Below are 17,606 nucleotides of genomic sequence, written 5' to 3'. Positions count from 1 at the left end.
TGAGGAAGGAAAAGGAGAGTTTCTTTTTCCTTCACTTGGGTCTATAGAGATCCTTCAAGTGCTATTCCCTCAGCTGTTTAAAGCAAGTGAACACACAAGTGATGTTTGCAACAGTATTTTATTTCATTTCAGGAACATTTAGCACATCCTGTAACTCAACACAAGAACTAGCCATCTACACTTATTTTTGGGTGTAAGTACTCTGAAACAAAGTGCAGTAGATGAGTAACTTACGGAGTGCATAGAACGGTGTTGCACTTGCTTGTTAAAGGGCAGTATCGATACTGGTGTTTTCCATTAGATGCAAGGGTTTGTTTCAAACATAACACACAAACAGGACAAAATCTGTGTGACAGCTGAACGTCTCATTTCACATAAAGTGCTGGAACAATAATTTAAATGTTACAAAACAAAGCTTTAAGGATTCTAAAGCATTGTTACTCACAATGTGCATCTATGACAACAATCTAAGTGTGGTGTGTTTAGATGGCTCCGGTCTCAGCTTCCTTTGGGAGCATGGCCACGTGTTCCAGCTGGCCTGAGTCTGACACGTCGTAGCTGGTCTTGTACTTGGCCAGGATCTTCATCAGCGGTCGCAGCTTCAGCCACCACTGCTCCTTGGGAATCCTGTGTCTGGGGGGGGAAACAGGAAGGTGAAATACATGGGGGTAAGGCAAACACCTTCCTTAGGAATGGAATCAAGCATTGACTGTCGTGGGGGGATGTAAAACACTGACACAAAATGAGAAAAATCAAGGACAGAATCCCAAAGAAATGAACAGGTCATACTGGAAGATGCTAAGCATAATACCAAATTCGGCACAAAAATGCTGCCCCACTGAACTGAAACAGAAGTAAAGTAATTCTAGGCATTAGGCAAAGGCAATAACATGGAAGTTACTTAACAGGACAGCAGAGTCCCAGACTTCACCATGAGACTTTCAAGTGTAAGGAGGATGAAGTAAAAGCACAAAGGCAAGAGAGAAGCAAACAATCCAAGTGGATCTGGCAGAATTCAGACCTAAGGCAAAAGCAGTAAGGCGTTGGGAAGTGTTTGTTTGAAGTGGTGCAAGGCAGGCTGTGGTGAGGTGTTTACCACCAGCCAGTGCATACGTACACAAAGTCTGTTTCACTCTTCAGCTCAGCCACAGGTTGGAAAACAAGGTTGCGTCTCCGCATTCCCAGCAAACAAACTGAGTCATCGGTATTGGCAAATACTTTTCCTAAAAAGAATGAAGTAATTCAGCATCTTTGTTACAAGTATAAGGGCAAATACGACTTTTCTGTAATTAAACTGAACAAAAACTTACAGTAGCCTAATTTCAGCTACTGATTATTTAATAGATTGATATAACATCAAATTAGTGTTTTAATAGGGTTAAATCTTTACTTTTTAGCTTAACTTCAGTGATTAGCAATGAAATAACAGTGCAATTAAACAAAATTATTGAATTTTAGCATCCAGTTTTAGATCAGATTTTAGCAAGTAGTGCTTTAGAAAAATTCTTAAAGACTAAATATTACCTCCTTCTGTCTCCCATGAAGGCAGCATGAAACAAAAAAGAACAAATGTAACTATACAAACATAATTCCTGCATGCATGAAAACCTTCCATCACACTGGCTATTTTGTTTTAAGAGGATGATGAAACAGCTATCTGAATTATTGACCTCACTCAAGTGGAAATGCTCATACAGCAAGAAGCACAGCAAGGCACTACTGAAAAATAAAAACACCAAGCATGTTGACTAACAAATATTCCTATGTTTGCAAAGTGGAGGAGTCTTACATACTGACAGACAATCAAAGACAGTAACAAGAGACTGCACCAAACATTTCTGCACCTTTTCGGTAGGTTTCCTTCAGTTTTTTGGAGATCCACTGCATAGCTTTTGCTGAAATTTTTGTCCCGAAATTTCTATCAAATGGTGAAGGTGCTCCACCCTGTGCAAAAATTGAATTCTGGGTTAGCTTATCAAAGCAGGGTTGGTGTTTATCAGTTATCTCTGCTAATGGCCTGCTCTACTTCTTATTTCCATTTCCCCCACTTAGAAAAACAAACAAAAAGCTTCACCCCATCAGTCAGTCTAAGGTGTTTAAAATTTGTGTTCAGCACCTGTGGAATTCTCACAGAATCAATACTACTTCTCACTTAGAAGAATGGAGGGGACTGTGCATTTTCCTCCACGTCAGCCTCGGTGACGAGTACAGCCAAATCAGGACCTCCCTTTGCCCACCAACCAGCTGCACAGTGAGACAGAGCAATGCAGACAGCACAGGCCAAAGGAGTAGCTCACTTCTGTCTCTTCCACAAAAACACCCATCTGCACAGATTTTCTTAATGAAATCTCTGCTCTTCAAGAGGGTTCAAGAGGCAGAGACATGTATGGGCAGATAATTGTATTATGAAGAAGGTATTACAATTACATATAAGACAAAAAGTGGAATTATTTATTAATATAGACAGAAGAGGAATAAAAATTAAATCATAAAGGATCTAATGCATTTTTCCTAGATTTTTAAAAAGAATTTGCAATAAAACCTGATGCTAAAAAAACCTGAGTTGCCTACCAACAAAAATCCACATTTTTTTCCCCTTAATCTTGAGTCAGACTTGTTTCAAATGCTTGAATAGTGTAGTGTATATACTTTGTGCACACAAAGTTAGTGCTGTCTGTAACTTTAGGGTTCTATTTACCTGCTGCATATGGCCCAATACATTTTTTCGACAGTCAAACACTCCTTTTCCTTCTTCAGAATACAGCTGATAAATGAAATCAGTTGTGTAGTTCTCATTGCAGTTCTCATTTCTGTAACAATTAAGGCCAGACAGTTAGCAAATTTACTCTAAAGCACTGGATGTCTTTGCAGCTACTGAATTACAAGTCTTTTCTGTTTTCTTGATAGCAGTAATCCTGGCTGGGACATTTTCATCTGATTGCATACACTCACTTCCATGTAACGGGCTCACGATTTTTAGGGTTTTTATAGTAAAGGCCATAGTGTGACACACTACCTTTAGTAAGAAAGAATCTGGAATAAAAGACAAACCCAATGAGAAAACAGACTGAAGACAGGATGAAGTATTAGATTACAGAGCAAATGTATTTACATAGAATGAAGTTTTAGACTTGCACATCCAGACAGGTTCCACAATTCCCTTTTAGAGCAACAGCTTTTCTAAAAATCTCAAATTAAAGGAATAATCAAGGAATATAGACTTGGAGTGTCATTCCAAGTGGCCAAGCAGCCTACCTGGCTGGGATGCTTAGTATCACTGATGCCATCTATTACAACTACTTTTACCTACCTCAGCACTAGACCACGCTGGATACTGGTTTTCATTTTTTCAGTCAAGTGTTCCACATTAGCCTAGAAACAAAAGTATTTTTAAAGATCCATACAGAACTTTGTATCTGAAAGAACTTTAATGAGCCTACATTTCCAGAGAACTTCTGTCAAATAATCCATATAAAGCATTATGTGCAAATTCAAATTATCAAGATTTTTGGAGATGCAGGATAACATACTGTGTATGGTAATTCATCTTGGGTTAAAACTAACATCTTTCTCTATATCAGAATTTTATTAAACAAATAACAGATTAACAGATTTTATTAAATCAAAGGAGGTTTTTGTATGCTATACTAGTACAGCATCCAGCTTGATATACATAAAAATACACAAATTGCCACTAAAGTTTACAGCCTGCCCTTCCTTCCAGTCCTGCCAACAACTGCGTGGGGATAAGTTCTGATTCATTTCACATCTCTGTGCTTAGGAAATTTCTACCCTTTTAGCTTTGTGTCTGTCCATGACTGCAGCTAGTGCTAACGATCTCAGAAGTGTAAAGTCCTCACAGCAGACAAGTTCCATATCTGCTTGTGTATGTACCACACTATAATCCATAATCCTTAAAGCCTGAGGGCTTTATTTTAGTAACTCTTCCACACATGCTCTGAATAGCTCTAGTAACAGAGTCAGTATCTAATAAACCTGACATACTGGTCAGTTCTTTCCTGAACAGCCTTTAAATACAACTATACCGTAATGAAAAAATACTGTTCTCTTGTTTTTGGCTTCATTTTAAAACTACCCATTTCTGTTCATTTAATTTGAATTTCAATCAGACAATTAAAAAATGAAACAATTAATTTAGTAGTGCTTAATGGCCAGTACAATTATTTTTGTCATTTTATTGAACTTGGGTGTCAACAGTGATTGTGTCTACACTCCTTTATATAATGTTATGGCACAGGAACTGGCATGACAAGTGCAGATTTTAGGCCCAACCTCAGCTGCTTTTTTCTTTTACGAGCCTACTACTTCAAGTATACACATTACGATACACACGTACAACTAAGAATTCTACCTAAGAATGAGCAAAAGGTGCTGAATACCTGGAGCTCTCTGATATCAAACTGCTCTTCGAAGATGTAAGCAGCATCAGCTCCTGCTGCCAGGGCCCCCATGTTGGCCAGGTAGCCGCAGTAGCCGCCCATGGTCTCGATGATGAAGACGCGGCGCTTGGTGCCGCTGGCCGACTGCTTGATGCGGTCACACGTCTGCTCAGAGACACCACAGCCTGAGTATGCACTACAACCCCTCACTGATTACGTTTGTGTATGTCATGCAACTTTGTGTCACCTACTGGTAACAAAAAAGTTAAAATAAAGCATTTATAAAGAATGAACCTTTAAAGAATTCCGAAAAGGTATAGCCCATGTAACTATAATAATCTAATAAAGGATTTCTTATAAATCATATACTGAACATCAGGATAGAAATAAAATGTTTTTCCACTAGCAATTCTTAACATATACTTACTTGCTTCCTGCAAATACTGAAACGAGTTCATTTTGGTTTGTAGTGGCATTAACCAGTTGTGTATCTGTGTTTTCTAACACAGATAAAAGTAGCTATAAAGAAGCTTTTCAAGAAATTGTGGGATGAAAACTTCTTTTCTTTATTCATTACCTTAGGCTTACTTCTTCTTAATGAAGATTAAATTATTGATTTTGAAATTCCCTGCATTCCCATCTATACTGAACTTAAGTCCTGAGCATGTACTGCCTAATTACTTTCCAGTAGTGATTTCCACATAAATATAATTCTTTCAAGCACTACTGGTGCATGTTTTAAAATGCTTTTTGTTTTTTACTAACCCATACATAGTTACTGTAAGAAGACTGAAATCTCCACTTGCACCTTACTCTGACCAGCATAAAGAATGGAGATCTGTTACTTACATGAAACTAATTAACACCAATATTTTTTAGAGCTGCCTAAGAGAAGCAGAAAGTTACAAAGACAGAGGCAATCTCCAGTGTGGCAAGACCTAGGAATCTTAGGAAAACACTGTAACTCAGGAAAATGCAGAAACCTAGGAACTATTTACTATCCACCTTTAGGTTTTAGTAATACTCAAGAATCTATTTGACAAACTTACCTCCTGGAATGAATTTTTCTACCATTTGAAGTTATTTTAAAGTTGTTGATTAATGTATTTTCCTTTCAGAAGGGAGTCAGAGAAATAAAGAGGCCCTATTTTCTTCTTTGTCTTAGAAACAAATAAATAAATAGGATATACCACACTTTGTGACAGGAAGAATTTTGTGAAACCGATGTAGTGTCCCAACACCAGTTCTGTTTAATAAAAATGGAAATGAAAGTACCTGGAAAGTTTGTCATCTTGCAACCTGAATTATGGTAACATTAAAAAATCCCCATGACTTACTGATTTTTTGAATGAGTAACTATAGGTGCCATAAAATTTGAGGTATTTCTAGTTCACAGTTTTTTAAAACCAGAACTTCATTCAGCTAACTGAAAATACTATTTCTGCAATTCAGATTGTGAACAAAATGGTCCTAAAACCATACCTAACACATCACAGAACAAATCATTACCTGATATGTGAGAAAACTTAATATAAAAACTCTAGAACTTCTAACATAATACAGTTTAATACAGTTAAAGACTACGACCAGTGTATGCATGTATTTAGGTCAAGCTAGCAAAAGATACGTATAATTTAATTTATACATATTTTATTTTTGTATTTGCATATATGCATATTATGTGCTTACATAAATAAGTGCATCATTCACATCAATTTATTCAGAATATGGATATTCTGTAATCCCAAGCAGAGAAGTATCTCCATAACAAACTACATCACAAAAGTCTATGTTGACTTTCTAACAGTTTTTCAAAATGACACTTTTACATGTCTTGGGTTTTACAGTGTCCCCAAGGACTTTACTTTCTCCTTGCAGACACTGTTTCATGAAAATTTTCGCAGAATACTGTAGCACTGGAGCAATTTAACTAATTTTTTAAAGAGCTGCCGGAAACTGGATAGGTACTATGTGTTTAACTTATGTTGTAAAACAATCTTGTCTTTAGACAATAAAGATACATGTGAAGATTCCCACCATTTTGAGAGACTTCAAATATTTGTAAACCCCAAGATTTCTAAAAAGATTTTCCATCTGCTGGCAAGAGAGTGGAATTTTCTGCCTTTTGAGAATCCCCAAGCACTAAGCAAGGAGGTAAATCAGTCACTGCCTATGGGACTAATCACTTGAAACCTACTTAGAAGGGTTTCTGTCCTTGACCGTACAAGAGATGGAGTACAAACTTTCTACTACTCTTGCTTTCTCAGAATGACTGTGACAGAAATACCCAAATATGAAATTGGCTCAGGTAGACTTAAATGAATTATTAATTCATACACTACACTACAGGCTGGAAAAGCCAAACCTTAAATGCCTAGTGCAGGTTTCAGACATCACAAACAAGGCATGAGAATTCTTTTTGGAATTCTATTGCTAGCTGAGCTTTCATATGAACTGACCCAGCTTAATAAAAAATCCTAAAGTTAGAAACACCAAATCGAGTGTTCTGCTATTAACATTAACTAAACATCCTAATGACAATAAAATTCAAGTGATGTAACCATATTTTTTTTTACAGAAAGCATTACTGATATCTATACAGACTGTAATTAAATTACTACCAAAAACAATTTCATAAGAGGAAGCAGCACTATATGCAATCATTTGTTGCCCCATTGTTACCACTTTTGAAGGTGCAACATCACAACTAGCAGACTTAGCTACTTCTATAAATGTCAGGCCAAGAGGGGAAAAAGCTGAAGGAGTGGTAAAGTACCCATGCCCTGCCTATGAATGTTGCTACATGATGTGCCCAAATGACACCTTAGGACATCTCAGCCCAGGGATGCTGCAGTGCAGGCCACCCTGTTTTCTGCCACAGCTCTTCCAGTTATCTCCTGAGCTTTTTCACTCACTGTGTAAGAACAGGAAAACAAACCTGCTTTTCCCAACACCCTGGATCTGTAGTCTTGATTTGACTTCCTTAACAAATTACTTCATGATTAGTTATATGGCTTGCTAATGACGGGTTTGATAAAACTCAGAGCTGGTAAGATTTACTCATTTGTTTGCATTGCATCTCAGCTCAGTTCCCTTTGCTGTGCCTTAAGCAGAGTAAACAGGACTGAAAGAGCTCATAAAACAGTTGAACCCAAGGGAAAAACTATGGTAGATTAAAACTACAACACTGATGGTTCTGACCCTGCACTATTTAGTTGAACATCAGTGACAGACTTAACTGCTTCTACTATCCATGCATTTATATGCACTTAATGTATGTTAAGCCTAATGGAGTTTACAGGATTATTCATGTATTTAGTGTTAATCATGCATTTTAAATGCTCTGCTGCACTGAGCTCAGTCAATAGTTCATCCAATAAATGGGGCATTTATTTATAAAATATGTGCTTTCTTCTTTTACCTAAGTAATATGTAAAATAACAATGAAATTGAAGAAAGCAAAATATTTTATTCTCAGTAAAAGCAAATACCCTAATGCAGGAGTCTTGAAGAACAAAAGAGAGTCCCCAGAAATTAAGCATTTAACGTAATACTTTTTCTAAGGTTAATCTTTAATCAGTCTTGGAAAACTCAACTATTAACCAATAAAAAACACAAGTAACTGAGTTATTTAAGAAAACCAGACATTTCAACGTCTTTAAGTATCCTCATCTTATGCATTTTATCATCTTAACTTTTAAAAGATACACAGTCTTACCTCCACAATAGCATTCAAGGCAGTGTCAGTACCAAGGCTATAGTCTGTGCCTGGCACATTGTTGCTAATAGTAGCAGGCAACACACACATAGGAACTCTAAACTCCTCAAAGCTGGCACGCGCCTCGTAGAGCTGCAGACAACTTTCAAAGGCCTGAAGCAGTGGTACAAGTGTGAGTGAAACATTCCTTGTCTTTGGACTGCTCGCTCTGCTAATGACTCCTGGCATGTGATGGTAAATGTGGCTGTCCACTGGCCCAAGTAAATACAATTGGTGAGATTATTTGGTGGGGGGAGGGTGAAAATATCCTGTACATACCACAACAGTGCACTGGGGCTGCATTGGCACAATGCTCTTTGAAGAAATGTAGAGGATTAGTACGAATTAGTACAGACTGAAGGAAGTGTGCACAGCAGAGAGGTCTGAAGCAACTGGGTAGGAAAGGAAGGCAAAAAGCTAGACTGGAAGTCATTCCACAGGAAAGAACTTGAAGAACAGAGTTTGATACATGCTAAGGAGCTTAGAAAATTAACTAGTAAAACTCTTGCAAATTGAAGACAATGCTTAAAGAAAGACATTTTTAAAAAAAACTATGTTATCCTAGAAAGTCAAGACACGCATCTATTTCCACCAAGAGAAAGGAAAAAAAAGTTCACCCATGCCTTCAAAGTTTCTATCAACATCACACATCTGCCTCTGTGAACACAGACTAGATGTAGGCCTAGAAAAATCCAGGAACATATGCAGATGGATGAGTTAATAAAGTTTGCAAGTATAGTTCAAGGATTCTTTGAAAAGCAGTTTTAGGTCCTTGGAAAGACTCCAAAATCTACAAAATATATTATCATGTCAAAAGGATTAGGTGCTCCTAGTGAATGTCAAAATAAATGTTAAGATTTTGCAGCTGTTTTAAATAAACATACATTACATTATTCCAATTATTTCTAATCTAAACTCATCAGCATCTCTCATGAAGTGTGGCAGTTTTTCAAACTGCCTGTGTAATGGCTCTCCACCAGAAAGCCTAATTATGCAATACACGACTTTTTCATCTCTTTCTCCCAGAAACTGATGTTCACAGAAGTCTCATTTTCTTGATTTCTCAAATCGGTTCAGAGAAGCCAACTATTGCAGATCAAAATTAGATACCTATTGAGGTATCTCCAGGCATATCTCCACAGTGACTGGTTTAATGAGAAAATTAGAAGAAAATTATGGGTAAATCCCCTACCTGTGAGAGTTCCCCTTCTGAGCTTTTGTCCTAGACAGAGCAGGTCCTGTTCAGTGAGAAGACAGGATATTTATGCTGTAGGTGCATTTATGGCTGTAGGTGCATAAATGCAAACTGACTTTTTAAAAAAATCTCTCTCTTCTCACTGTTTTGGTAAATTAAATGGCTCACTGCTACACTTTCAGTTTGAGGTTGAAACACAGCCTAAAAGATGGAACTTTCAGACCCAAAGAGCTCAGAAGTACAGCCAGGAGCAACAAATAGGAGGGGTTTATTTGGGATTTGGTTTTTTGAGTGGCTGAGACTTCACTTAGGAAATTTCAGTAATTGCCTGGCCCAACTCAGCTCAGTCAGGCTGCTTTCAATTTTTATTTCTATTAAAAGAATAAAGACATACAAAGTTACAGCGGTTTGGTAAAACCACACAGCTTCCTGGAGATCTGCAGAACACAAGTTTCTCTAAAAAGTTTTATATTAAGACTTCTGGAAAAACAAGTCAAAGGGAGATGTAGAGCAATAACTAACATAACTGGTTAGTCTGCATTTATGGTATGTTAAGATGCAGTTATGATATGTTTTACTTGCATTAAATATTGCCATTTTATTTGATGCAAGTGATTTCAGCCAACATATCCAATGACTGTACCTTCACCAAGCATGAGCATTAGATGATTATATGCAACATCTTTGCATCACTGTGGCAAAACATGAAAATGCTTTTAATATATGGTCACTTAATTATAAAAGGTAAATAAGTGATCAATGGTTTTAGCAATTGCTATGCTAGTATTTTTTTTAAATTACTACAGTAAGGCCATAGAGGGATACTGCACTGTGTTAATAAAATGGTTTAATAATTTCCTACCCTTTTATTGGATTTGTGTTACTAAAAAGGTTGTTGCCATAACCAACATAACCAAGGATGCGTTATAAAAATTCATGCAGTCAAGCAAAGACTACTGTTTGTTGACTTTAAGATGATCTAAATACAAATGGCAGCTGAAGGGAATGGAGTTACTGCCCTTACTCCACATCAGCTGCTACCAGGACTGAAGGAGATGAAAAATTAACAGGTTAGCTAGTGGCCTGGCTAATTTTCAGCTTCCTAGTTCAGACTAATGTGGAGCCACACATGTTAGTGGGAGGGTACAGGCGTCTGTTTTCCACAGGAAATGTATGGAGACTGCCTTAAGGCATCTGACTGTAGCTTTCTTTACTCCTCGGGGAACATTTGTTTTTCCCCCCCCCCCCCCCACAAAACCAAAATCATCAGTCTGTATCCCCTTTTCTTGTGGTGAAAGGAAAGGTAAGATGGAAGAAACACAATAGAAAGTTTTAGCCTCTCCCTTTTTTGGGTTCCATTATTCTCATCTAGATGATACCTTTTCCTTTCATTTCATGGTTGCCACATTCCTGAGGTCTGACATCCAAAATAACACCCTATTCATTTCATTGAATTAGCAACATACTTGAAAATATAGATACTTTTATTATGGTAGATATTTTAGTGATGCTTCATTTAGTAGAAAATCTGAAGTTCATGTTCTTATCCCACAATCCTAAAAGGATAATTTTGTATGCCTATATATATCAGCCTTAAGAATATCCTCCTCAGGTAGAAGCATTCAGCTTTTCCCAGGTACTTTATATTTATGTTGTCATTAGCAGTTTTTCTAATATTCTGAAAAGTGAAGTGAAAAATACAGTTTATCATAAATTTAAAACACTATTCAAAATCTGAAGCCAAGATTTTAGAACAGAAGTGGAAAAAATGGAACATTTCAGAAGGGTCCCCATGATCTGCTACAGAATCTAAATTAGTTATTGAGAAATGTACATGCCTTTGTGAGGAGCACACTCTTTACTAATCTCTCATTCAGAAGTTATGTATCTATTAAGTCTGGTTTTGTTTCTCTTTTTAAATGCAGAATTTTAACATATTTTATCAGCACTTGTTTCAGCATCCTATTTACACTTGCCAAGTTAAAACAACTGACAAGTGTCTAATGATGCCAAACAGCAGCAATCCCTGATGACCAGCACAATTGTACTTACCTGACTAGAGGTAGGCAAGACCACACAAGTAAGAACTGTACCACAGAAAAACTAAGTGTGATGACACTTTGGTGTTCAGACAGCACTGAAAAACTGAGCTCTTTTGGTGCTCTGACAGCACTGTAAACTGTGATGCATTTATTGACCTAACTGTGGTAACGAGAATAAAACCTATATATAAACTTGATAAAATGGATATTCATGTCCACCTCCTACTTTTGTTTACCACAGTCAATTGTATGACATGTACTGAGCTTATCTGGTGACATTTAACAGGGGCACAGTTGCTACTGCACCTGATCTGAGCATGGCACAAGAATGAAAGGATGTATTTTTCACTGGGAGTTTTGTGAATTGTGTTCAAACAATCAGAGCAAAAAACTGAAAGGATGTTTTCCGAACGCAAAAGTCTGCTCCTTCCAAAAAAAACCAAACAAACAAAAAAAAAATTAAAAAAAAAAAAAGAGAGAAAAAATCAACCCAAATTTAATTTTCCATTCAACTGAATATAGATCTTGCAAAGCCATTACTTTTCATCTTTAATCCTGAGAAAACTGTAGGCAAAATTAAACACAAAAATAAAACAACCAGAAGAAAGCTATTAGCAAAAAACAAAAATAAAAGCTTTTGGAAAGTTTTCAACTATTGCATTGAAAATACAAATGTTTTATCTAATGAAGGCAAATGACACCTAGAAACCTAAATAGAAAAGCAAACCATATAAACACAGACTGACTGCCTACTATATACCTCCTTTGCATGAAATAACCTATAAAAAGAAGTCAGTTTGGTTAACAAAGTTTATGAAGATAAGAAAAGAGGGAAAGCAGATGTTATGCACAATCATTTTACTCACCTTAGCTCATAATCAGTCATTTTGGACAGATATTTTTATTTACCAGAACTGGAAACAACATCAACACTTATAACCCAAGTTGTCAATGAAAAATTAATTCAATGAAGTTTAGGTAGCTTACAGTCTTATTCAAGCCAATACTTCAGGAAACTGATATTTCCTAATTGAAGAATTTCTTTTGATGAAGTTAAAATTATTTATGTTGGAATTGTGGGGGAAAAAAAAGTTATAGTAGTGCATTTAAAGTTGGTGGGACCTGAAGAATCCTTGAAATTAAAAAGCTATCATGATTAAAATTTTCAAATACATTTAAGTGATAATTTAATTTTCAAAAGCAACTTGAAACTCTTTTTGTCCAACTGACTAAGCTTTCTGCTCAACTGCAATTAGTATTAGAGAACTGAGGAATGGCTGGGGTTGGAAGGGGCCTCGGCAGATCATGTAGTCCAATGCCCTGTCAAGGCAGGAACACCTGAGCAAGTGACACAAGAACAATCCAGGAGGGTTTGGATTATCTCCACAGGAGACTGCACTACCTCCCTGGGCAGATTTCTCCAGTGCTCTATCACACTCGAAGTAGAGAAGCTTTTTCCTCATAAGAGATTAAACATTCAATTTTTACTTTATGTTGTATTACTGGATTTGATTTTTTAAAAATTACTTAACATGTCTCAACTCTTTTTATTAAATCTGCTATTAGCAGAATAAATGTAATGCCTATTATTGAGAAATATGGATTTTACATATTTTCTTCAAGGAGTAAAGATGTTACATAACTAAGACTCTCCTTCTCAACAGAGCAACTTTCCTTCAGTGTTTGTGGCAGCTGTGTATACTACAACTATATATTAGGAACAGATTTTTTTCCCCCTCTACAGTGCAAATGATCATCCAAGTCTCAGCTTTAAGTTTGTTTGTTTCTTTCTTATACAACAACAGATGCCATCTTATCCTGCACTTAAAAAATTCAGAGGTCTTTGTAGTTTCAGCAGAAACTAAATGGAAGCATTTGGGATCCTAGACTTTCTCTTTTCTAAAGTGGTGCCATGAAGTAATTATAATTTCCCAGATCACATTTCTTAAGTTCTGGTCTACAAAAATATCCAGTAGTAGCCAATTGAGTAAGTCTAAACAACTGCTTTGTTAGTATATGCACACACCAGAGCAGACTTACATCAGTTATAGTGTTCAGAGCAGTATCTGCACCAATGCTGAAATCTGAACCCGGTACATTGTTGGATACAGTTGCAGGAACCATAACCATTGGAACACAGAATTCATCATATTTCTCCCGGGCAGCTGACAATTCCAGAAGTCCAAGGTAAGCCTGTTGGGCACAGGCATCACGTGAAAAATTAGGATGAACAAAGGAAGGGCAGAGTTGGGAGTGACAAAATGAGAAGGGCCACAGGGGGAGCCATTTCTACCACAGCACACTTCAGCAAGTCAGAGCACTAAGGAACCACTAAAATCTAACACAGACAAAAAAGAAAGCGTTAGAAACAGGCATATATTTGAAAACAATAAATAGAGCATATGTTTTTATGAAAATGAAATATTTAGGCACAGAAAGTTGGTTTTCAACAAAACAAAGTAGTTCCCCAATCTTCAGGTACTGTTACTCCTGATTTAAACATCTTAATATTCCTGAATTAGGGTCATAGCTAACAGCTTGGACAAAAAAGGAAGATACAGTCTTCATCAAAAAGCAATGAACACATTCTTTTCTGCAAGGAGTAGGCAAAATACTTTCCTGAATCAAAATTTCAAAAATTAATTGTTTTTTTTAGAATAAAGCAGACATGAAATATAGCCAAAAAAAAAAAACTTCTCTAGATCCATTACAGGTTTTGACATGCACTATGTGAAAGGAGTGGCTTGAAAAAGGAACCATAGTGCAATTTCTACTAAGAGTCAAGAACTTCTGCAAGGATGTTCTATAGACTGAAACTTGCACAACTGAAGTTATTAATTTGTTTTAATACAAAAAACTATAACACTATCTCATCTCATTTATCCATTTAGCACATCAGTTTAGCAGTTCCAGTCACTGCCTTGAATGCCAGCTTTCCAGAGAACCCCTGACTGACAACGCTTACGATTCTAAACACTATGTCATGTATCAAATACAGATAGAGCCAAATGCACCTTACATGAAGATTGGGTAAAAATCAAACCAGACTATTAATTTTGTTAGGATTTCTAGTCTACTCAGACATAATTAGATATTTCAGTGTACCTCAAATCCACCAATAACCATAAGGGCGTTAATGTTGTTAGTGCGCATCTGGTCAGCAATCTTCTCCAAATATTTTGCAGGAAGAGTACTAAAAATCATTAAATCAAAAGAAAAATAAAAACAATTTACAGACTTTTAAGCAGTAAGAACTCATTACTAAGCTGAAACCATAAAGTCAGCAGGCAACACAATGGTTTTTGTTTTACATATTTATCCACACAAGTAGCTCTTCCAGACAAACAATAAGGACTCATGACAAATATAAAGAAACTGCAGGTTTGAAATCCTTTGAAGTGTAAGGAACCCTGGAAAATTTTTAAGTTGAGATCCCAGCTGCCACTCTTGAGAGAGGGTTCAGTACTATAAAGATACCCAAGTTGGAACACAAGGATTTGAACAAAAAACAAACTCAAAAAACCCAAATGTACAAAAATTGAGGTCTTAAATACACTCTGTGGGAAGAAAAGAACAGGGAATCATACACTAGTGGCATAAAGCACTACAGTTCATCATATCAATTGACAAAAATATTGATTTTACCGTTTTGTACCAAGAATTGATCCTCCTTGGCCAGTCCAGCCTCCAACATCTCCCCAGGAAATTTCCTTTATCTTTGAATAAAAGTAAAAAAGGAGATTTTTTAAGTGATTATCAAATTACTTCTCTTGAGCTGCAGCAAACAACAGGTACTACTTCATGAAAAGCTGTTGGAACAAGATGCTGGGCACTGACATCACTAGAACTAAATGAGGCCAAGGAAGAAAACAGCATCAAGAGTTTAACTCTATTTCTCTTGAATTACTACAATCCCTTTTGGTGACACCCCTGGATTCCGTAACTGCTTTGTTGCCTTGCAGTAGGCTGCAAGTCCTTTCCATTCCATTTGTTCTTTCTTCTTCCATACCAAGATGAACCCTGTCTCTGTGTTTCATATCTCTATTTTCACATCCTCTCCTACTGAATGTGAAGCAAAAAAATCTAAAGCTAGGTCTTTGATGTAAGTTTTGGGATCTGTGGCTCCAGCCAGGCACAAAAATCAGTAATCTTGCATTCAGTTTCTCGCCAGTACACCAACCAATGCATAACGTTTAAAAACAGGCAAAGAGAAGAATCTAACATACCTAAGGGGAAAAAAAGCTTCCTCCCTCAAGAAGTACCATCACAAAGTTTCTTACAGCAAAGGAATACATGTGCAATAACTCATTGTTCAGAATCAGAGACTATTCTGCTACTCTGTGAAAAAACTTCAACATGCTAAATATTGACCAAAACTCAAAGGCAGGATTCATCTGAACTCATTTTGTAGCTCTGCAGCATGTGATTAGTAACACAGCATAAATGACTCTACAGATGTGAATAGCTGAGAAATACAGCTAGAATCTAGGTTTTAGAGATCTTTATGAATAAAAGCACTTAGAGAACCAGTTCCCTCAGCAGTTATGACAGAACAAACCTTCCAAGAACGTGAGCAAAGGTGGTGGTGTGGGATGGGGTACCTAGCACTTGGTAAGGCACACACATGACACTGACCTTTCCTCTAGCGAACCCTTCAAAACCATCAATGACAGCAAATATTTTGTGGCCTTCGGTTATGCCAACTCTCACTGCAGCCCTCACGGCAGCGTTCATTCCAGCTGCAGGGGCACCAACGTTTAAAACTGCCACGTTAAAATTAGTCTGCAAGATAAAAATAATATTTAGTAAGGATTTGGATTTCTACACCACGGTTAATTTGTACATCATATGCAGTTGCTAAATACTGGAATGCAGGAAACAAAATTTCAAAGCCCCTAAACATGTTGAAAATTTAAAGGTAACTGCAAGGTGCAGACACACTTCCCCACTTGCAGAATATCAAAGAGACAAACAATTAAGAAAAAAGAATGTTTGTTCTTAAATAAGACTTTATCATAATTCCATTTGGTTTACAAGTTAAATTATTCAGGTTTTTATATTCTAGCCCAGGTTCAAGAAACATACAATAGAATCACAGAATATTTGGGGTTGGAAGAACCATAAAGATCATCTCATTCCAACCCTCTGACATGGCCGGGGACACCTTTCACTAGACCAGGCTGCTCAGAGCTCCACCCATCATGGCCACGTTACCAGCTTCATGTTACTAAAGCAGGAATTTTTTTTTTTTTTTGCAAACACACCAAAATAGCAAAAGAAGAAAAAAAAGTAGGAATTGACTGTAGCACCGCAGCATTTATGTGTGTATCACTAATACAATGCAGAGAGGAACAGACAAGTTTTAAAATTAAGCTCTCGGTCAGGTTTTTCAAGAAGCTGATAATCCATTAGCAAACACGAGCACTCAGCATCTTTCCCAACACCACACATTTTCAGATTATGGAAGTTTTTAAAATATTTCTGAATGACAATTGCAACACTTTGGTCCTGCAGAAGAGGTAGAAATTATTTAGCTTTATTCTGGAAGATGAGAAAAAAAAAAAAAAAAAAAATAGAACAGTTGTTAAGTAACTATCATGGAATCTCATCTGATTAAAAACCAAAACAAGCAAACAAAAAAAACCCCAAACCAACAACAACCCCCCCCCAAAAAAAAACCACAATAAAAGAGACACAAACCAGAGTATATGTAGGGGTTTTTTGGGTTTTTTTTTTTTTTTTTGGTTGTGGTACAGTTGAAGGATTGTAGAAAAATGCAATGTAATCACAAACAGCAAAATATAATGTGTGCAGAAGCACTGCTGAAGCAGAGCATTCAGCTGGCTCTTCTGATCCAATCAGCTTAGCTCTTTCCTCAGCTCCTGTGACATGCACATTTCATCTACTTTTTAATTCCTATTCAACCTCTTTTACCAAAGGCACACAGATTTAGTTAGTATGGTCAAGTCTGAGTAGTTAGTAATTACACGTGGCCTACATTTCCTTCTAATGCCATTTATCACAGAAGGTATGACAGAAGTACTAAAAAAAATACAACAAAAGCCCAGTGCTAACAGGCCTGGATTTGCATTGCTGTATTAAAAAAAAAAAAACAAAACCCATCACCCAAACACCTGATCTGCCAAAGAAAATGTTAAATATCCACCTAAAAAATCCTGAATTCCCAATCTCTTGAAGGTCAGTTTTAGATG

General features: G+C 36.7%; 1 protein-coding gene across 5 annotated transcripts in view; it reads right to left on the bottom strand.

Annotated features, from left to right (window-relative positions):
* Positions 1-99: 99 nt before the first annotated feature.
* LOC121365631 (phosphofructokinase, platelet) overlaps positions 100-17,606 on the bottom strand; it is a 42,824-nt gene continuing 25,317 nt past the window's right edge. The window contains exons 13-23 of one of the 5 annotated variants that reach the window (XM_041490019.1): positions 16,030-16,176; positions 15,040-15,110; positions 14,500-14,587; positions 13,435-13,587; positions 8,119-8,271; positions 4,401-4,565; positions 3,311-3,372; positions 2,699-2,810; positions 1,845-1,944; positions 1,118-1,223; positions 100-633 (exon numbers count right to left, since the gene is read on the bottom strand). In XM_041490019.1, coding sequence (XP_041345953.1) covers positions 483-633; positions 1,118-1,223; positions 1,845-1,944; positions 2,699-2,810; positions 3,311-3,372; positions 4,401-4,565; positions 8,119-8,271; positions 13,435-13,587; positions 14,500-14,587; positions 15,040-15,110; positions 16,030-16,176 — 1,308 coding nt within the window. In that variant the 3' untranslated portion in view covers positions 100-482. Of the gene's footprint in view, positions 634-1,117; positions 1,224-1,524; positions 1,531-1,844; positions 1,945-2,698; positions 2,811-3,310; positions 3,373-4,400; positions 4,566-8,118; positions 8,272-13,434; positions 13,588-14,499; positions 14,588-15,039; positions 15,111-16,029; positions 16,177-17,606 lie in introns of all 5 variants that reach the window. The other 4 variants (XM_041489988.1, XM_041489995.1, XM_041490003.1 and 1 more) reach the window with 4 other exon arrangements.

The sequence above is a fragment of the Pyrgilauda ruficollis genome, unplaced genomic scaffold (assembly GCF_017590135.1).
Source record: "Pyrgilauda ruficollis isolate IOZ18807 unplaced genomic scaffold, ASM1759013v1 scaffold12, whole genome shotgun sequence".
Classification (NCBI taxonomy): Eukaryota; Metazoa; Chordata; class Aves; order Passeriformes; family Passeridae; genus Pyrgilauda; species Pyrgilauda ruficollis.
This window is presented reverse-complemented; position numbering and strand designations above follow the sequence as displayed.